This window comes from Epinephelus fuscoguttatus, linkage group LG5 (genome assembly GCF_011397635.1).
Source record: "Epinephelus fuscoguttatus linkage group LG5, E.fuscoguttatus.final_Chr_v1".
In the NCBI taxonomy this organism is placed as follows: domain Eukaryota; kingdom Metazoa; phylum Chordata; class Actinopteri; order Perciformes; family Serranidae; genus Epinephelus; species Epinephelus fuscoguttatus.
In genome coordinates this window covers 41,087,008-41,106,348 of record NC_064756.1, presented here as the reverse complement: position 1 = coordinate 41,106,348, position 19,341 = coordinate 41,087,008, and the positions used below count along the sequence as shown (strand labels likewise).

The window sequence follows — 19,341 nt, the reverse complement described above, 5'->3', positions numbered from 1 at the left end:
ACATGGGTTATGCACAGATTACTGGTTCATGATTACATGAATCTGAATTCAGATTAGATCAGTTAATCCAGTTTTAGTTTCGATCTGGATCAAATCTTAGTATATGTTATTCAAATAATAATAATAATCCCAATTTTGACCCCACAATCGGGATTGTCCTGATCTCAGCAGAAGGGCGGATTCCAAGAGCTTACAGTTGTTGCTGCACGGACACTTTTAATGGAGAAAAATAATAAGAGAAAAGAATACTGGGAAAAAAACAACAAGGCTTCAGCAGTGAGTCCTGCTGCTTGGACACCTAATAAATATATATAGTATTATTACGAACTCCATTACTCAGGCACTCAGGCAGTGCCAATGTCATGTTGGAGGAGAAGATCAATAAGAAGATGGCAGTGAAGACTGCTGAACACAAAAATGGTAATGGACTGCACTTATATAGTGCTTTTCTACCTTAACGGACACAGTGCTTTTGTCATCAAATCATCCCCAGCATTTCCAGGTGATTATATTGTTGCCGCTGCTGCCGCAAAGACAACCAAATCACCTCCTGTTTTCAGCAGAGGCTACCAACCACCAGTTTTCACACTTACTTCGGTTGTTCCACCATCCACCATTTCCACTAACTGCAAAGAACTTACACTAGCCCTTTTTACACAGAGACCATGCTATAGGGTTGCTACAAAGTCCCTTTTTTATGCCTCCTTTGCATTTTTACACAGAGCCAAACAATGGTGGCATCAGTCTGCTTCACTGTCTGATTTTAGACAGCATGCTGGCACTGCAGAAACAAAAGAGCCGCGACAGGCGTGACATATAACAAAACAGCGTCAGTGTAGTGTGAGGATAAGGAGCTCCTGGACCTCATTGTTTTCCAAATTTGAGGACATTTTTGAGTTATTTGAGTTAAGTGCTAACTGCTATCAGCTGTTTTTTTTAAATCTCCAACCTGCTGGCTGTCGCATTTATACAGATATCGTTTTGGTGCTGTTACTACCTCCAATGCTGGCTTAAAGGTGAGACAACTCTGTCCCCCCATTCTGCGATTCTATCTTTATACAGCGCTGCAAGGTGGAGTAACAGTGTGAAATTCCCACCTTGAAGATTAAGTATAAGGCCCTGATCACACAGAAAGCGTTTTGCAGATTGCAAAATGCGAGGTACAACGCACTGCCTTTTTTTTTCTAAATTGAATGCTGCTGTAAAAAAAATGCTTGCTGGGCCTTAAACTGTTGCCAGGCAACCAACTCATCACCTTCTTACCCTTATCTAACCCTCCTGTATAGTCAATATATTGTTTAATTAGTCTAGCACTACCTACTTATGTTCACAGTAAATAGTAGCTAGTTCTTAAAATGGAGAGACAGTGGGTACTTGCTCTAGCTCAGGTTGAGGGTGAGAGGCTGTCAGTAAATAGTTTGTTGTAAACTTGTTGATGATCACCACAGAAGGCCTGCCTCTCAAATCATCCAATTGGACAATGAAGAAAAAAAAGAATTGCAGATGTGGCACACTTTTTCGCTCTGAGATGAAGTTTTTTTTAACTTGATGAATTCAGAGCGCTCCAGCCAAAATTCCAGGCACCTAGAGCGCAGAGCATAGCAACGCAGAAACAGCGAGCATAAAGCTTCATTCTCATTAAAAAAGGTTGACAAAAAGCTGCCTGCAGCTGCTAAAACACTTTCTGTGTGATCAGGGTTTAAAAGGGGTTATTCATAGTCTTTGGTAATTGGAAATAGCTACCAGGGAAAACAAAAGCGCAGTCCCCTTACTGGTTTGGTTGCGCAATGGTTAACACACTTCCTTTGTGTAGTAAGTCAAACCTTCATTTTGCACCCACTGGCAGACAGAATTCCACAGTGAAAGTAAGGCTTTTAGGGGACCAATCTAAAAGCAGAAGGTGTCATTGTTCTATAGCTATCATGATGTGCAATCAACATTTACTTCATACTGATAAGTTAAAGCAAAAAACTGGTATGTTTCCACTTTAATTTTAATTTTATGAAGCAATGTTTCAGTCTTACAGAGATATATGTCAGGCTTTGGTACATAAAAGTTAAGCATGACATCAGAGCAAAAAACACAGTAAAGTCAAAGTTCCTTTTGCAAGAGGGATGTTTAAAAAGAAATGAAGATTAAAACCTTGAATTAAACAAACCTGATTTAAAAACATAACTGACAAATGACAAGACAGGGAAGGGACGACACACATTGTTGGCATGACTGAAAACACTGGAGGAGACAGGAGAGGAAGTCAGCTGAAGGGAGCTGTGTAGCTCAGCCTCATGTCTCGTCTCCTCTCCCTCTGTATGAAAGGTATCCTGGAGGCTATGTAGCTCAGGTCCTTTCTGTTATGGCCTGAAGTTATGTGACGTCTTCCCGGGTGCATATTCATCATATATAGCTTACTGTATATGTTTGCAATTTATCTACCTAATATTGATATTTCCTCAGACTGTTATCTGTGTCTATTCTGTACACATGACACGTATCGCCTGTTGGTCTGTCCTGAAAGACGTACCCCTCCTCGGTTGCTCTTCCCGAGGTCTCTTCCTGTTTTTTCCTGTTTTCCCTAATCTCAATCAAGGGCAGAGGTTGTGGTAAAATACGCAGATTGTACTTTGTGGCAAATTAGTGATTTGTGACTTTAGAGTACATAAATAGAGTTCACCTGACTTGAGCTGAACTGCAGAAATAAGATTAAGGTTGTTCAACATCCTTTAACTTAAAGAATAAAAAATATTCTTTAAAACCAAGACAGCATTGGATATACAGTAACAGCTCACCTTGCACTGGGTTTCACCGAGTGACCAGCCATCATGGAAGATGGCGTACAACACCATAGGGTAGGGGTAGAATGCAACCACCAAGTCAGCGAAGGCTAGGCTCACCACAAAGACATTTCCTGTAAAGGACAGAAGGACAGGAGACAGAGTCATGTGAGGCTGTGATTGAAACTGTAACAACCTTAAGTATAGCAGCAGCAAGTCCATGGATATGCATGGCCACGCCTCACACCTGGCAGGCTTCCTAACAATGTCGATCAATCACACTAACACAGGCAGCTAGAAAGAAAACACTGAGCTCAGGACAGTGCAAGTGTATTCACACACTCATGTCCTTTCACAGCATCACACTTCATTACAGCTTCCTACTTCTGTCACCCAAACTAAGGAAATTCTACCTATATCCTCACTGTTTTTCAGTCTTGGATGCCACAGTGAGTGGACCGGTACCAAGTTATAGCACAGTCACTGACAATAACTGATACAACATGACTACACATAAAGGTAACAGAACAAAAGAAACCCACAGCCATAATATACAAACCACCCTGGCCGCATGCCTAGATCATCATGTTATATGTTTATCAATATGTATGATTTCCACGTCTCTTCAGGCAATGATTGATCTATTTCTTGTTTTAACACCATAAAGAAGATTCTTCAATAACAACATAACAACTTACGAGATAACAAGAAAAGTTTGCCTTAATGTGATACATTTGTTTTGTTGAACAATGAGAAGATTTTGTGATGTAACAAGAATTACTGCTTCATGGTTGTATGCCTCCACGAACGTGGAGCCATACACGCTAGGGCATTCTTTGAGGTCTTCTGGCAGCATAGGACTTTTGGCTGTTCCAGACGCCTGGCTGAAAACTAAAGGGGACAGAGCATTTGCTGTCAGGGCTCTAGAACAATCTACCCAAGGAAATCAGGTCGGCTGAGTCAGTGATCTCTTTCAAGTCTCTACTTAAAACATACTTTTATCGGAAAGCCTTTCCTGATTATACTTGAGTTTTAAGTTCAATTAAACTGTGTTTCATTTCTTCACTTTTTATATACCAGGGTTTCATCAGTTCTTTTAAAAGCTGTTGATTTCATGTCGTGTCTGTATTAGTTGTTGACTAAAGCAATTTGTAACTCTTTTTTTGAAAAGTGCTTCATAAATAAAGATCATTATTATTATTATTAGGGATGCACCGAAATGAAAATTTGTGGCCGAAGCCGAAGCCGAAGCCAAATAAAATTAAATGCTTGGCCGAATACCGAATACCGTTGTTTAGTTTTTCATTAGTTTTTGCAGATGAACCCCCGGTACGATACCAGTGAAAGTATCATGGTTCTGAGTAGTATCACGATACCACAGTGAAAATGAGGCAGATGTGCCTTTTGTCATTTATAAAAACATAAATCACTTTTCTATAATACATCAATGATATTTCAATGGAATAAATTACTTATTGACTTCTTCATACTTCAAAAACAGCATCAATGAGTGATGAACATAGGGGGGATCAAAATAAAATAAATAAATGAAATAAAAATCAACCAGCCACCCTCCTCCCCTGACAAGTAAAGAACAGTCCCTCCATAAGTAAAGAACAGTCCCTAAAGTGCGGTGAGGTTTGTGGGCCGTTACCTGCCACAAAGAGAGAAATGTGAACGGCTCATTTCTCCTCTGACACATTACATACCTCTGTGCTGCCACAGCTCGGCTGACCAGGTACTTTTGGGCAGTCATGACGCCAAGAAGAGGATATTATTAGAGCCGGACTTCTCCGTCGCCGGTAAGCCTTATCTTGTGCCGCAGAGTACACTGGCCGCTGTATTTGACAGGAATACGTATTCCTGTCTGTGTCTGTGACCCCCGTTCAACCCACAACCGGTGGGATTCGCCTTTTGTTTCTGCTGCTGGTTGAAATCTGTACTTGCACAGCGTGCTGAATGATTTATTTTGCTCGCACAAAACTATTTTTAGTCGCAAATGTGAGTGCAGTGATGGACGGAGTAAAATATCGCCACACTGCCGACATTTTACTCCGTCCGTCACCGCACGCTGTTTGATTGCGTTATCAAAACACGCCACTATTATTTGGCCTTGCTTTTAACTTATTCCACCGAATACCGAATGTGTGGGTTTTTTTGCAATATTCGGCAGAATATATTCGGTTACCAAATATTCGGTGCATCCCTAATTATTATTATTATAATTATTATTATTATTATTATTATTATTATTATCACAATCAGCACAGTTTCAAGGTGGACACCCAAATGTCTCCATTTCTGTTCCTGAGTTATGATGTATTTATTGTATTTATGATGTTGTTATGATGTTCCTGAGTATTTGCCAGAGAGGCATTTTGGCAGCACATTATAATGTTACAACGAAAATGACCTTTGACCTTTTGGATATGAAATGTCTATACTTCCATATCCTGTTAGACATTTGTTGATTTTTTTTTTTCATAATTAGCCATGAATTCTCAAGTTCTGGCCAGTGACCTTGACCTTTGACCACCAAAATCTAATTTGAGATATCACGTTCACAAAAATGGCATGGAAGGACTGAAAAACCTGAACACCTCCAGCTACAGCTTTCGCTGGCACAGAGGCATAAAAAGACAAAATTTATTATGTCACTATCCTGTGTAAAGTCTGGACTAATCACATGTGCATTTGAGATCAGAGCTGACATACAGTCAGTAACACAGTCTCTAATTGGTTTACAAGTCAGGAATTCAGGCTCTGAATGGTCAAGGACCAACTTAAAGCATGATGGACTGCTAGTGGATGGCTAACAACAATTTTTAACACAGAAAACTGGATAACAGGATCAGAAGACATTTAGTGTCAGACCATTATTTTATTATTTTTTTAGGGTAAACAGTAATCTTTTTCAAGTTCAACTGTACCAAGGAACAAGGCAAGTATTTATTACCCAACACCCCCTAGAAAATCAATCATGTCTAAATGGAGTTTATATTTTGTGTGAAGGGAAACATCTTAAATCAACTGAGCTCCTACGGTCACTCTAACACTTTGAGAAGAGGACGTGAGCCACCTCGTATCCTTGTAGTCAGTGAAAAGAGAGCTGACAGTACCGCAGAAACAACATACAACACTATTCTTTCTCCCTGACATTGACACATACAGTCGTGTCTCCAGTTGCAGTGGCCAGCTGCTGCCCTTTCAGCATATATTTCCTGGCACTGCTATGATTATCTCCCAACTTGTGACCTTTTCAGCCTGCCACCCTCCTCCCAGAGGTGACCCCTGTTCACCATTCCACAGCAGATAAAAATGATATGTTGTCACTGAACACAAAATGCAACTTAATATTGCAAAGTGTAAAGGGAGAGCAGGGGTAAATACTCATCTCTAATCTGTTTTCATGTGTCAGGGAAGTTACTGGCTCAGGAGTCTGATCGACAACATATGTCACAAACACAGCCAAGATACAGGGATGAGATGGATGCAGGGAAAATATTAGCAGGAATTAGAGTATAAAACATCAGAAATGAGGCTTATAAAACAAAAACATACACAATCAAGCAGTCTTGGAGGGACCCACAGTTCACTTCACATGGACAGAAAAAGAGATTTTCATTCAGTGGCAGATATATTACACACGCACCAATACTGTGCCACATTTCTTACCCTTTGCTATTTCAGCTACTACAGGCAAACTCTGCCATCCAACAACCAATCCATGAGAGAGTGCAGACGATCTTAGCTGTGCTTTGAGAAGTGGAAGGGAGGGCTCCCTTGCAGACTCTCTTCTACTTCATTCAGTGTTGCTGAAATGGTTGAAAACACACTGAATACCTGAAATGATGTATCAGCTACAGCACTGCTGTCTCACTGGTGACATTTTCCTCATCCTCCAGATGCCCCCTAAAATGCAACACGGCAGACAAACCTGCCAGACCTTGCTGACAAAGCTACCAATCTAACCGTGCCGAATCAGCACAGGAAGTGGAACTCTACCTCCTCATATTGAAAGACATCAATGTGACACAGAGAGAAAGAGAATTTGAAGACAAAGATCTCAGAGTAACATATTTTTTGACCATACCTTTTTGCAAGGCATTAAAGAGTTTCATCAACTTCCTTAGCCTGTAAAATGACTCCTATCTGTGCTGATACTTACTGTACATCCAACAGGTTAGAACAGCTCTGGGGCTTTGGCTTGATGCTATGGCTGGAAAGTCAGAATGCAGGAAAAGCAAAGAGTTTGCTGCTCTCAGAAAAAGACATGGTATACACCTCGTGGAAGAATAGATTATTGGTGAAGTTACTGCTTCTGATACAAGGAGGCTACAAAAAAGATATAGGCCTACAAACAGAGACAGCCAAGCCTACACAAGATCAATGGAAATAGCCTAGTGAAAGGGAAAGAAACCCTCCCAGACAGCTTCATTGATTTACAGGCTGACTTACTTCAGAAAACAACAATCTCATTTAGAATGGAGTGCACCGTGGCAAAAGAGGGGCTGTTGTACAAAAGCTCAACACCCTCATAACATTGCAGGAGCTTAATGGCACTAAAGGTGGCAAAAAAACCAAAACAAATCTGACCATGCCTGCTCAGAAATACTCAGCCACATTGCGAAGGAAATGTGCTGCAAGTTCGTCTCCAATGTGAAAGAAATGCAATCACACGTAAGCATCACAATAGATTAAAGTACCATTCACTGGGCAAAACACCTCGGATACGCAAAACTGTCCTTCAGAAACCCTGTGCAGCTGGCGGAATGGCCTTACCAAACTTCCAACATTATTGTTGGTCCTGTAATGTAAGGGCAGTGTCCTACTGGCAGTCCAAGTCCGCAGGCACCAAAATTCCATGTTAGCCCAATAGGCATCATCTGTCTCTCATACATCTTTACACTCTCTCCTCTGCTCAACACTTCCTTGGGCTCACCCTATATCCAGATTCACTACTAACCCAATTATATGTGGGTCTATTAAAATTTGGAAACAATTTAGACAGGCTTTCAAATTGAAAGATCTTCCCATTAGTACCCCTATTGCAAAAAAAATCAGGCTCTTGACCAAGTACCATTTGAACCTCTTAAAAATCGGTGGGAGAGTGATATGAAGATGTCTATCTCAGAGGAAATTTGGGATCATATCATTAAAAGGATACATTCATCTTCGATATGCATGAGACATTGTGTTATTCAGTTTAAAGTGGTCCGTCACCTTCACTACATGAAAGAGAAACTGGCGAAAATTAATCCTAAACTAGACTCAACGTGTGACAGGTGCAAACAAGCACCATCTTTGGTGTCGTTCCAGCTGGTGCACACTTAGCTGATATACAGTTTAATTCAATGAATAGTAACTGCAACAATTCTCTACCTCATCTTGAAGGCCCGAATTGACACTTAGCATTTTTTTCCAAGAAGAGAGCACCCACCAGCTGATGAACCTCATGTGGTACTTGTGGAGACTTAGCTGTAACTTCTACAAAAAGATGACCGGACGCTCATGTTCTTCGTTCAACATTTTACTGAACAAACTGCAGCATAACAGGGAAACATGCTCGACATTAATTGCTTCATATAACGTGTCTGTTTCGTCTGCTAGCAACTTCTTCTCCTCTGTTTACTTCCCTTTTTTCCTACTTGTAACTCTAGTGTAGAACACTACTGCCACATTGTGTTCTGTATGAGTCACTGTTCATGATCTTTAACTCAAAACACCAAATTAAAGTAATGACTTATTTGTAATATTTTAACCCCTTTTTAACCATATGTTTTTAACTATATGAATTACTGCATTAATGAACTATAAATATCACATGCATTACTGTATCAATGAAACAAGGATACAACAGTACTACATGCATGGATGCATTTTCACATGAATCACGCAGAAGAGCACAATGGCTTTGTTGTCATTTTGGACCGGTTTCAGGAACCTGAGCACCCAGATGTTGCTGACTACGATAACAACAATGAAAACCTGGACAATGGTGAAAACCAGGTGTCTGAAAACCAGGATGAGGAAAACCTGGACAACGATGATAACGTTGTCAACAACGACATCTTCGTTGGCAACCTGGACAACAATGACAGCATCCACAACGACAATGCAGATGCCAACGTTGACAACACCGACAGAGTGTCGACGACAATAATGAAAATGAAGAAGCGAGCACTAGTGCCCTGGTTGAGGCTGGAGTTAGCCATGGTGCAGACAAAGACTACCTTCTGCCTGGAGGATCCAGGAAGAGGGCAAGAGAGGAGGATAAAGAGGACATTGAAGAGACCATTGGCAAGATATTCAAATGGTGGGATGAGTTTGCTGACAGCAGCTCTGACAGTGACACTTACAGCATCCAAAGTGAGGAATTCAACATGGAAACAGGAAATAGTCAAGTCACACACAATGAGGTTGCTGAAGAGGACCCTGTGCCTGGTCCACTCAGGAAAGGATTAAGAAAAAGCAATAGAGCAGAAGATGAGAGATGTGCCAAGACACCAAGACAGTGTGATGAATTTGTCGACAGCAAGTCGGACAGTGTTACCATCACAACTGACTACGATCTTGCTCACAGTTGTGGCATTATTGATGTGGCTAAAGAGGCAGGTGCTGCAGAAGAGACTGACAACCAGGAGGAGAAGCAGGTGGAGGAGGAGGACCCATGACCAGGACGATCTCGACAGAGGTCACGGCAGGACGGTGAAAAAGGAGAGAGCAGCAAACGACACAGATGTTAAGATGAGACACCAGTGATGAAGACTGACACAGACAATGAAACAGTGGCTCCCATCAGCTGATTGTCCTGGAGGGGGATCTCTTTTTGAGTGAGCCCTCCCGAGGTTTCTTCCTTTATTGGCCTTATAATGGGAGTTTTTCCTTGTTCTCATGGAGGGTCTAAGATCTGGGTGGCTGTCACTTTAATTAAGTTAGTTGTTTATTATCATTCAAAACTCTCTGTTATTGCTAACTTCCTTGATGAAAGCTGTGACAAAAAATGTCCCTCAACAACTTGTTTTATTCCACGATGAAGATGAGACGCTGACCAGCTGAAAATAGATTTTTGATCATAAAAACTATGATGAAAATTTTGTTTTAGTTGTCGAGATAGGACTAAAATGTTGATGGTGGGCTGTTGGAAATAAGACAACAGAATGTTGAATGTTTATGGTACAGTGTAAGTATAAGACATATATTATAAACTAGGAAGGTGAGAATGGCTGTGCTTGTCATTATTCTTTAATGCTGTATTATCAGTCTGAGATTGGAGCACCAGCGGGTTGGTAAACACCAGTAAATAGTCGACTCCAGGATTTTTGCTAGCTGTTAGCAACTTTAAGTCTAGATTTAATCACACACTCATGTTATGTGCAGAGGACAAGAATACTGGCTCACTGTGCAACATTTTTGGAAACTTTCAGAGTATGAAAGGATTTTAAAAATGCCTCTGAAACCTTTACATTTGTAAATCACATCTGTGTAGACAGAATAGGTATTACAACCTCAGTCATGCATCATAAATCCACTAAATATAGTCAACAAATACTTCTATGATATAAATATATTATCTAATACACATCTCAACAGTAATGTATAACCAATGTCTAGAAGTTTGATGTTTTGGAAAGTAAGCTGAAGATGACACTACAACCAGCAGCCAGTTAGCATAGCTTAGCATTGAGGCTGAAAACAAGGGCAAATCGCTGACTTGGCTCTGTTCAAAGGTAACAAAATGCACCTTCCAGCACCTCTAAAGCATGTTAAATCTTGTTTGTTTAATCTGCACAAAAAACGAAGCTAAGCTAACAGGCTGCTGGCTCATATTGTGTCATTCACTAAGTCCCGCCCCTTGAACACACACTGGCCAATCATAGCGTAGCATAAGCCAGCTCCGACAACAGTCCAACAACAACACAGCTGTGCTCCTGCTCCATAGACCAATTTTGAGTAAATGTCACAGTAATCCCAGGTGTGCGAGAGGGTGTATGCCCCCTCGTCCCAGCTGGTCATACACCCTCTCGCACACCTGGGATTCCCTCCTCCAGAGACCATCCAACGGCGGGGGGTGTGGCCAGCCCAACAGATTCTGATAGGTCTGTTGGGCTGGCCAGCTGATAAATGACACGTCAGCAACATGTAAACCCAAAACAAACTAAGAATACAATGGGATGTGATTGTCAGTAAAATCAGTGGTGTGGGTGCATGTATACATGAGTGTAAGGTAAGGTGTAGGGAAGAGATGTTGGATGGCTGAAAATCAAAATAATGCGGGAGGAAGAGAGCCTCTTGGCCATCAAGGCGGGGTCTTAGATTTTTTTGGGGCATTTTAGCCTTTAATTGATAGGACAGTCAAGTGTGAAGGGGAGAGAGAGAGAGGGAGTGACATGCAGCAAAGGGCCACAGGCTGGAGTCGAACCTGGGCTGCTGCAGCAACAGACTTGTACATGGGGCGTCTGCTCTACCACTAAGCCACCGACGCCCCGAAGGCGGGGTCTTATAGGCAGAGAGCACCGGGCCCAGGAGCTTCCAATTAAAATGAATGATCAGCTCCCCACCCTCAAGGTACCTGCTGCATCACAGAAACAGAATGAAAAAAAAGGACACAAGCCAGGACAACGTCACACCCCCCCTCCACAAGAACGGGGTCCTAAAGGGAATCCCGGCACTAAAATACCATAAACTTTTTTTTTTTTAAATGCCAAAACAATAATTAACTGAACCCCAAAAACTCATACACATTACCAGTTGTGCTTTACAGATAAGGTACAACTATCAGGAGGTGAACCAGTGGCCTGCTCCAGTGGTCCAGCATCTCTTGTCCCAAGCTCTCCACCCCAGCAACCGGTACACCTAAGAAGCAATTTAAGAGGCTAGGAGAAGGCAAGAGGAGAACCAGAGAGAGGAACACAGTTCACAATTATCACACTTAGGAAACTCTGGACAACGCGTCCACCACCATGTTGTCAGTTCCCTTCACATAGCGAATATCCAGACAGTATGACTGCAGGAACAGCGACCGTCTGACCAGCCTTTGGTTGGGACACTGCAACGAATTAAGGAAGGTCAGCGGATTATGGTCAGTGTAGATAACTACAGGTGTACTACTGCCACCAACATACACATCGAAATGTTTCAAGGCCAAGATTAACGCCAACGCTTCTTTTTCAATGACTGAATAATTTAACTGACACGAGTTAAATTTCTTTGAAAAGAAACTGACAGGCTTATCGATCCCCAGGTCATCAGTTTGCATGAGGACAGACCCTGCACCAGTGTGACTGGCATCCACATAGAGTTTAAACGGCCTGTCAAAACGCGGGGCAGCCAGGAAAGGAGCAGAGTAAAGAAGCATTTTTACCTGTTCAAATGCTTTGTTACAGACCGGGAACCAGACAAATTTTGCCTTTCCCTTAAGCAAATCTGTGAGGGGTGCCACAACTGTTGAAAAGTTTCTGCAAAAGCCTCTATAATAACCAACAAGACCAAGGAAACGCATCAGCTCTTTTTTTGTTGTTGGGACTGGATACTGCTCTACAGCCTGAACTTTAGCATCGACGGGCCGCACCTGGCCCTGCCTGCCTTACCACTCAGCCCAAGTAGGTCACGGTTACACTCGAAAACTCACACTTTGCGAGTGTAACCGTGAGCGTCGCCTCCGCCAAACGGATGAACAGTTCCCGGATACGTTCCAGGTGAGTTTCCCAGGGGACCGAGTAAACAACTACGTCATCCAAATAAACCGCACACCCTTGCATGTCACCAATAGCGCAGTTCATGAGACGCTGGAAAGTAGCTGCTGCATTCCAAAGCCCAAGAGGCATCACAGTGTATGAATAAAGACCAGTTGGTGTCACAAAAGCGGCTATCTCACGTGCTCACTGGGACAAGGGAACCTGCCAATATCCTTTTAAAAGATCAAATTTACTGACAAACTTCGCCGAGCCAACCTGATCTTTACAGTCATCCATCCTGGGAAGTGGAAAGGAGTCAAGTTTAGTAACATTATTCACTTTACAGAGGTCAGAGCAGAAACGTTGCGTATTATCAGACTTTGGAACAAGCAAACACGGAGAAGACCAACTGGAGGAACAGGGCTCTGCAATCCCGTTTTCCACCATATAATCCACCTCAGTATCCAAGTGCTTACATTTATCTGCATTTACCCGATAGAATCTCTGTTTGATAGGTCTAGCATCCCCGCCATCAATATCATGCTCTATTAAGTGGGTGCGACCGGGTGTAACACCGAACAAACATGGAAAACCCCAGATCAGCTGAAGCAGCTCTGCCCGGCAAGACTCTGGCAAGTGCGCTTACAGGTTATCTAAGTTACAGAGAGCTTCAGAATTTTTTAGACGGCCATGCAACAGGGCTTGGTCGGACATACTCAATTCGTTTCCATCATGCTCCAACAGACTAGGAGGAGACTCCCCTGACACTGGACCAGCTGCACACACTGCATGAGCCCGACCAATATCTGGCTGCGTGCCAACAAACGATGGCTCCAAAGGGTGCGCGTAATACGGCTTAAGCAAATTTACATGACACAACTGGGTTGGCTTCTGATGACCAGGCGTTGAAATCACATAATTCTGCTCCGAGATTTGTTTCAACACAGTATGCAGACCAGTGAATTTTGCCTGAAAAGGTGAACTAACAATAGGGAGCAAAGCAAGCACTTGGTCTCCATGACTAAAAATATGGCGCTCAGCATCACAATCATACAAGTGCTTCATTTTACCCTGAGCTGATGCCAGCTTCTCCTTAGCCAACTCCTCAGCTGTGTATAGTCCGTGTCGAAACCCATTAATGTAATCGATCAAGTTTTTAGGAGGTTGCGGTTTCACCCAGTTACCAGACAGTGCAGACAAAGGACCCCTTACTGTGTTTGCAAAGACTAATTCATTTAGGCTGAACCCTGTACTCTCCTGTGTCACCTCCCTCGTCGCAAGCATCAAACCCTCTTCCCAGTCTTTACCTGACTCTGTGCAGTACGTGCGCAGGATGAACTTTTGGGTTTGGTGGAAGTGCTCCAACGACCCCTGACTCTGAGCATGATAAGCCAAGCTTTGATTGTGCTGAACACGGAGTTGCTTCAACAACTGTGAAAAACATGTGAGAAGAAAAGTTTGAACCCTGGTTCGACTGAATGACTTTTGGAATGCCAAATATGGATATTAACTGGGAGAGCGCTCGCACTATAGACCTCGTAGTTATTGTGTGCAGAGCATACGCGGCAGGATAGCAGGTACTCTGGCACTTAACAGTCAAAAGAAAATTTGCACCGGACTTAGAGCGAGGCAGCAGACCCACGCAATCCACTATCAAATATTCAAACGGCTGGCTGACTGCAGGTATGGGACACAGTGGCACAGGTTTTAGTGTCTGGTCAGGTTTGTCAGTCAGCTGGCATGTATGGCAGGTCTTAATGAACGCCGCAACATCTCTCTTCATATGGAGCCAAAAAAAGTGTCTCAAAATCCGATCATCCGTTTTTCTCACCCCGGAGTGTCCAGACTCATCATGAGCTACTTTCAACACAGACTGACGCAGTTTAACTGCAAAACTATCTGAAACACTGGATTCCCCACAACACTTCCACTGCGCACCCACTTTCTCACCAGCAATGAGCCCTGATGAAAGTAACCACAAGCACTGTCCCGCATCTCACTCTCAGGCCGAACCTGCTGAAACAGTTCCTTCAGAGAGGGGTCAGTGCTGCTCTGCAACCAGATCACTGCGGGATATCGACAAAGGAAAGTCAGACAGAGGTAAGAGAAATTTTTCACAAATACTTCCCTTATCTGTTTTAGACTAAGACTTTGCAGCCACCATAGCGCACGTTACTGCGCAGGCTGTAAAAGCCTCGGGGAAATAACGTTCATTTTCATCGGGCTCCAATCTCGCCAGTGGCACCAGCGCCACCACCAGTGGGGGTACACCTGCCCACACCCGAGCACCAACCAAATCGTTACCCAGGATAACTGAAACTCCTGGGATTGGCAACGCCGGGCACACGCCACCTCAGCTTCACCCTGAAACAAATCACATTGAAGCATCACTTTGTGCAATGGGGCCCACAGAACATTTAAACCCATCCCACGAACAGGAACGGAGCAGCCTGTTTCTGTTGAAAGAACAAAAGAATTAAAAGCTCCCGTGTCCCTCAAAATAGTCACCGGCATATTCATCCCACCTCCCATCATAGACACAAAACCTTCGGTGATAAACGGCCGGTACGAATCCAACTCTGCTGGACAAGAGTCTTTATCATGCAAATCCAAAACATGCCTATCAGAGGTGACAACCTGAGGAGCGTGCGCGGCCAAAGCCACCCCTTTCACCTGGGCATCGAAGGTACTTTTAGACTTAGATTTTAGCCAATGACAGTCTGCTTTCCAGTGTCCCCGTTTGTGACAGTAGTTACACACCTTTTCTGAGTAAGGCAGATTACTGCTACCTTTACTCTCAACTTGAAAGTTTTTAGCATGCCAGCTAAATGACTCCGCACCACCATTGTCCCTGTTACTATTGCTAACCCAGGGCTCCCCATAACTGCCTCTGAGTTAACACATAATCATCAGCAAGAGCCACCGCTTCAGCTGCGTTTTGTGCTTTCTGCTCACTGATGTAGGTCGCCACACGCACTGGAAGTGAATTTTTATATTGTTCTAAAACATCAAGTTCACACAGATCCTCAAAATCATCAATGTCTGAGGCAGCACACAAACGCGTAAAATGAGTGGTCAGATCACGTGCAAACTCCAGATGACTCTGCTTCTCTCATTTTTTCTAGGTGCTAAATCATTGCCTATAGACTTCTGGAACCAACTCATAAGCCCTAATGACAGCTGAATGCACCATAGAATATTTTTGACCATCTGCGTCAGTTAGCACTAAACAGGCCTCCTGCGCTCTGCCCGTCAGCACACACTGAAGCATCAGCATGCGCGCTGGATCCGGCCGATTACACGCATCAGCGACGCGCTCAAAGAAAAAAAAAAAACTGAATCTTTTTCACAAAACTTCCGCAGAAGATGTAAATTTCCCAAGACCTCAAAACTATCAAGAGACTGCTCAGAGAGGGGAGACTTCCTGCTCAACTCACCCACAGCTGAAAGCTTGCCTTCCTTAATTAGTGCCAGTTTGGACTGCTCCATTTCCAGTTTGGCCTGTTCTGTTCAATTTGACGCATCCTCTCCACAGCCAATTCCATCTCCAGCTGTGCTTTTATTTTAAATTTATCATGGTCAAGTTGTAACATGAGCAACTCTTTTTGCTGCTCAAATGTCAAACCTGTTGCTATTGAGGGTGGAAACAACATAGAGCCAGGAGAAATAGCTGACAGATCCTCAGTCAAGATCTTTTTTTCAAATAAATTTAATTTCAAAATGACCTTACTCTTTCTTTTAGACGTTTGTCACCAATATCAGTGTCGTAGTACTCTGCTATTTTTAACAGTTGATCTTTTGTACTAGTGATCTAAAAACACCTCTGACGGAGAAGCAAAAAAAAAAAAAATCCTCCACATTTGCCATATTTACTTATTTTTTTTTAACCAGTAGGCCTATATGAAAGCAATGCAATGAACAGTGCAGGCTACCCCAGAGCACAGGCCACAGCTTCAAACAGCATACGAGTGCGCCCTTCTAGCTAACTGCCTCACCATAATCCACCTACCTAAACTCTCCGCTAGTCTTCATGCAGTTACTGGCGGCGGGTATAGAGTGTGCCAGTAAACCCAGAACTCCATTAGCGCTTTTAGCACTTCCAGTTAGGACTGCACAATTCTGGAAAAAATGAGAATCACGATTTTTTGGCTTATACTTGAGATCACGACTCTGTCATTTTTTTCAACATAAAGATATATTGTGCTTATTTCCTGATACAAAAGGAAAATTAACAAAAATTATAAATAAATAATAAAAAAATATCATTAAATAACAAAGCCTATGATTGTACCTGATACAAGAGACATAATGCACATAAACTCAGGTCAGCAGAGAGGGAACACTCCTGTTTGAGCTTTAGTCTCTTGTCTTCTCTTACAGCTTTTGAACAATTTTAACAATAATATCAATGTTGAACAACATTTTTCTGAGGTAGATATTCCAGGCCTGGAATTAAGTCAAAATTAAACGTTTCAACACCATGCATTTGACAGGAGTATTCACCTAACATAGCCTACATATCTTTAATTATATAATTATTTATATGTCTCTATGTATATTTTTACATAAATCCCCCAAATCTTTAAGGTGTGTTCAATTTATTAAAACAAAAAAACAAAAAAACATTTTGGTGAACCCTGCAGCAAAGTGAACCCTCTTCCTCAGAGAGGATCTTTGCCTCCCAGTTTGTTCCTGGTGACAGAGCAGAGTGATCCGTCTTTCTTCTCAGAGGATCTTTGTCCCATGAGAGCAGGCACTAACAGCTGCTCTCTGTGTCCACATTTAAAACAACTTTCGCTGGTGATTTGACAGTCACTAGAAGCACATTATGACCCTTTGTTAAAGTTTCTGTGTGGTACCTGTGTTGTACATGAGCTAACGTTAGCGGCTAAGGACTGAGAGGCTGTCCAGTATGTGTGTAAAGGTGTGTGTGTGTGTGTGTGTGTGTGTGTGTGTGTGTGTGTGTGTGTGTCTGTCTGTCTGTCTGAGCAGTGTCAGTACGTTAACTTGCCGTAGCCTTGCTGTTTGTCATGTTAATGTTATCGTCAGCAGCCCTGAATAGCCGGTAAAGCTTTAGCATAGTTAGTTAACACATTTGTTATCGGCCCATGTGTTTACTGCTACAGAAAATTAATAAATCTTTGGTTTATTTGCACAACGTCGCCTCTCTGCCGTCTTTTTATCACGCTTGCTAAGTTAACTTTACCAGCAGATCTGTATGAGGCACAAACTGAGGCTACAGTGAGCAGTGTGTTTCCCCCCCGTCTTGCTGCTTTCCAAACTGCCGGCTGCCTGTCACTCTGCATCACATGGTATAACGCTGCGTCGCTGGGAGCACTTGTTTTCATGCAGATGATGTCGCGACTCCCGGCACGGGCTGGGCCGGCAGAATCGCTGTCACTGAAAAATTAGATCGCATATGTATATGAATCGAGATCACGATTTAATTACGATTAATCGTGCAGCCCTACTTCCGGTTCTCTCGTCTAAAAGACAATACGGTTTTTGAATGGGATTTTGGTAAAATGCCTCAAATAAGGTCTGTGGTTAACAAAAGCTTAAGCGAGTTTCAGGTTTTGTTCTACAACATAAAACACGTTAGTAAATACCCTACTTGTGAATTCGGAAGCTTTTACATGTCGTAAAAAAGGCGGTTGCTAACAAGTTGGTCAATACGACTACAAACCCTGTCTGGGACATTAAACGTCATCACCCCCAAACAGACGAGAGTGCTAGCAGTCCTTAAAGCTTCTTATTTAGCTTAAACAGTCCGATTTCCCCATTATACAATGTTTTTAAAATAAAGCGGCCGAAATCAGTTGAAAGCTTAGTGGCGGTGACGTCAAGAGTCATGCGACCGTGGAATAGTCCGTTAAAGCCTAACGTTAGCTTTTTACTTCTGGCGATCGCATTTAAGCTTCAAATGCGGTATGAAAGGTGTTCATATGTGAAGATTATCTCACTGAACAAAACCTGTAAGTATCATAAACTTGTGTTAGCCACAGAACTCATTTTTTGACATAATCCAAAACGCAATGCAAAAATCACATTCACTTTCTCTTCCGGGAACCAGCGCGAAACTAAACTTCCGGGTTTTGACGTCAGCCCTGGCACACTCTATTTACGACTATAACTATGGATCTACAGATGCAGCCACTTCAAATTTCCCACGCCATCCGAAAGCCTTCCGGCCAACTTCCAGCAAAATACCATCCCCCCCCATCTTACTGGGGGTGTGCCTAGATTCCACTGTAACACGCCCATTTATTCAATTACAAGGTGTCACAATAAGATGGCGCTTCCCTCACAGAAACACAAAAACTAACAAAGATTTAGAGGTGCTTGTACCGACGCGCCTCTGCCACTGTACACTCTAAAAAAGGATTCATGGGGTTAGTAAGTATAGCTTAAAATCAAGAGCTTTTTCTGCAAAATAAAGTTATTATTCCAATTATTTTTATTGAGCTTTGCTTAGAAGACAGAATACAGAGTACAAACATTTCAACCACATGGACAACCCCACCCCCATCCCAAGAGACTGGCTGATAACCACAAACAAAACACAAACACAGAAGAAGATCAGAAGATAAAAAAAGAGACAGTGGCAGTATTTCTACCAATGTGATAGGCTCAAAGTAGTGAACAGATGCAAATGCTAAATTACTTTTCTTGCAGTGTAAACATTGTCATAATAATCCAGGAGCGGTTTCCAAATGTTGTGGAATTTTTTAACTGACCCCTGCATGGTATATCTAAGCTTTTCCAGTTTCAGGTGAGCCATTACCTCATTAACCCAGCGGCCATGTAAAGGAGGGGCAGTGGATTTCCAATTAAAGAGGACAAGACGTCTTGCTAACAACGATGAGAAAGCCAGTGCCTGGGTCTGGGCTATA

General features: G+C 42.6%; 1 protein-coding gene across 2 annotated transcripts in view; it reads right to left on the bottom strand.

Annotated features, from left to right (window-relative positions):
• The window catches only part of LOC125888977 (melatonin receptor type 1B-B-like), a 145,355-nt gene that overhangs the window by 11,101 nt on the left and 114,913 nt on the right, over positions 1–19,341 (bottom strand). For both annotated transcript variants that reach the window (XM_049576641.1, XM_049576642.1), the window contains exon 2: positions 2,787–2,905. In XM_049576641.1, the coding sequence (XP_049432598.1) occupies positions 2,787–2,905 (119 nt within the window). The remainder of the gene's footprint in view (positions 1–2,786; positions 2,906–19,341) is intronic.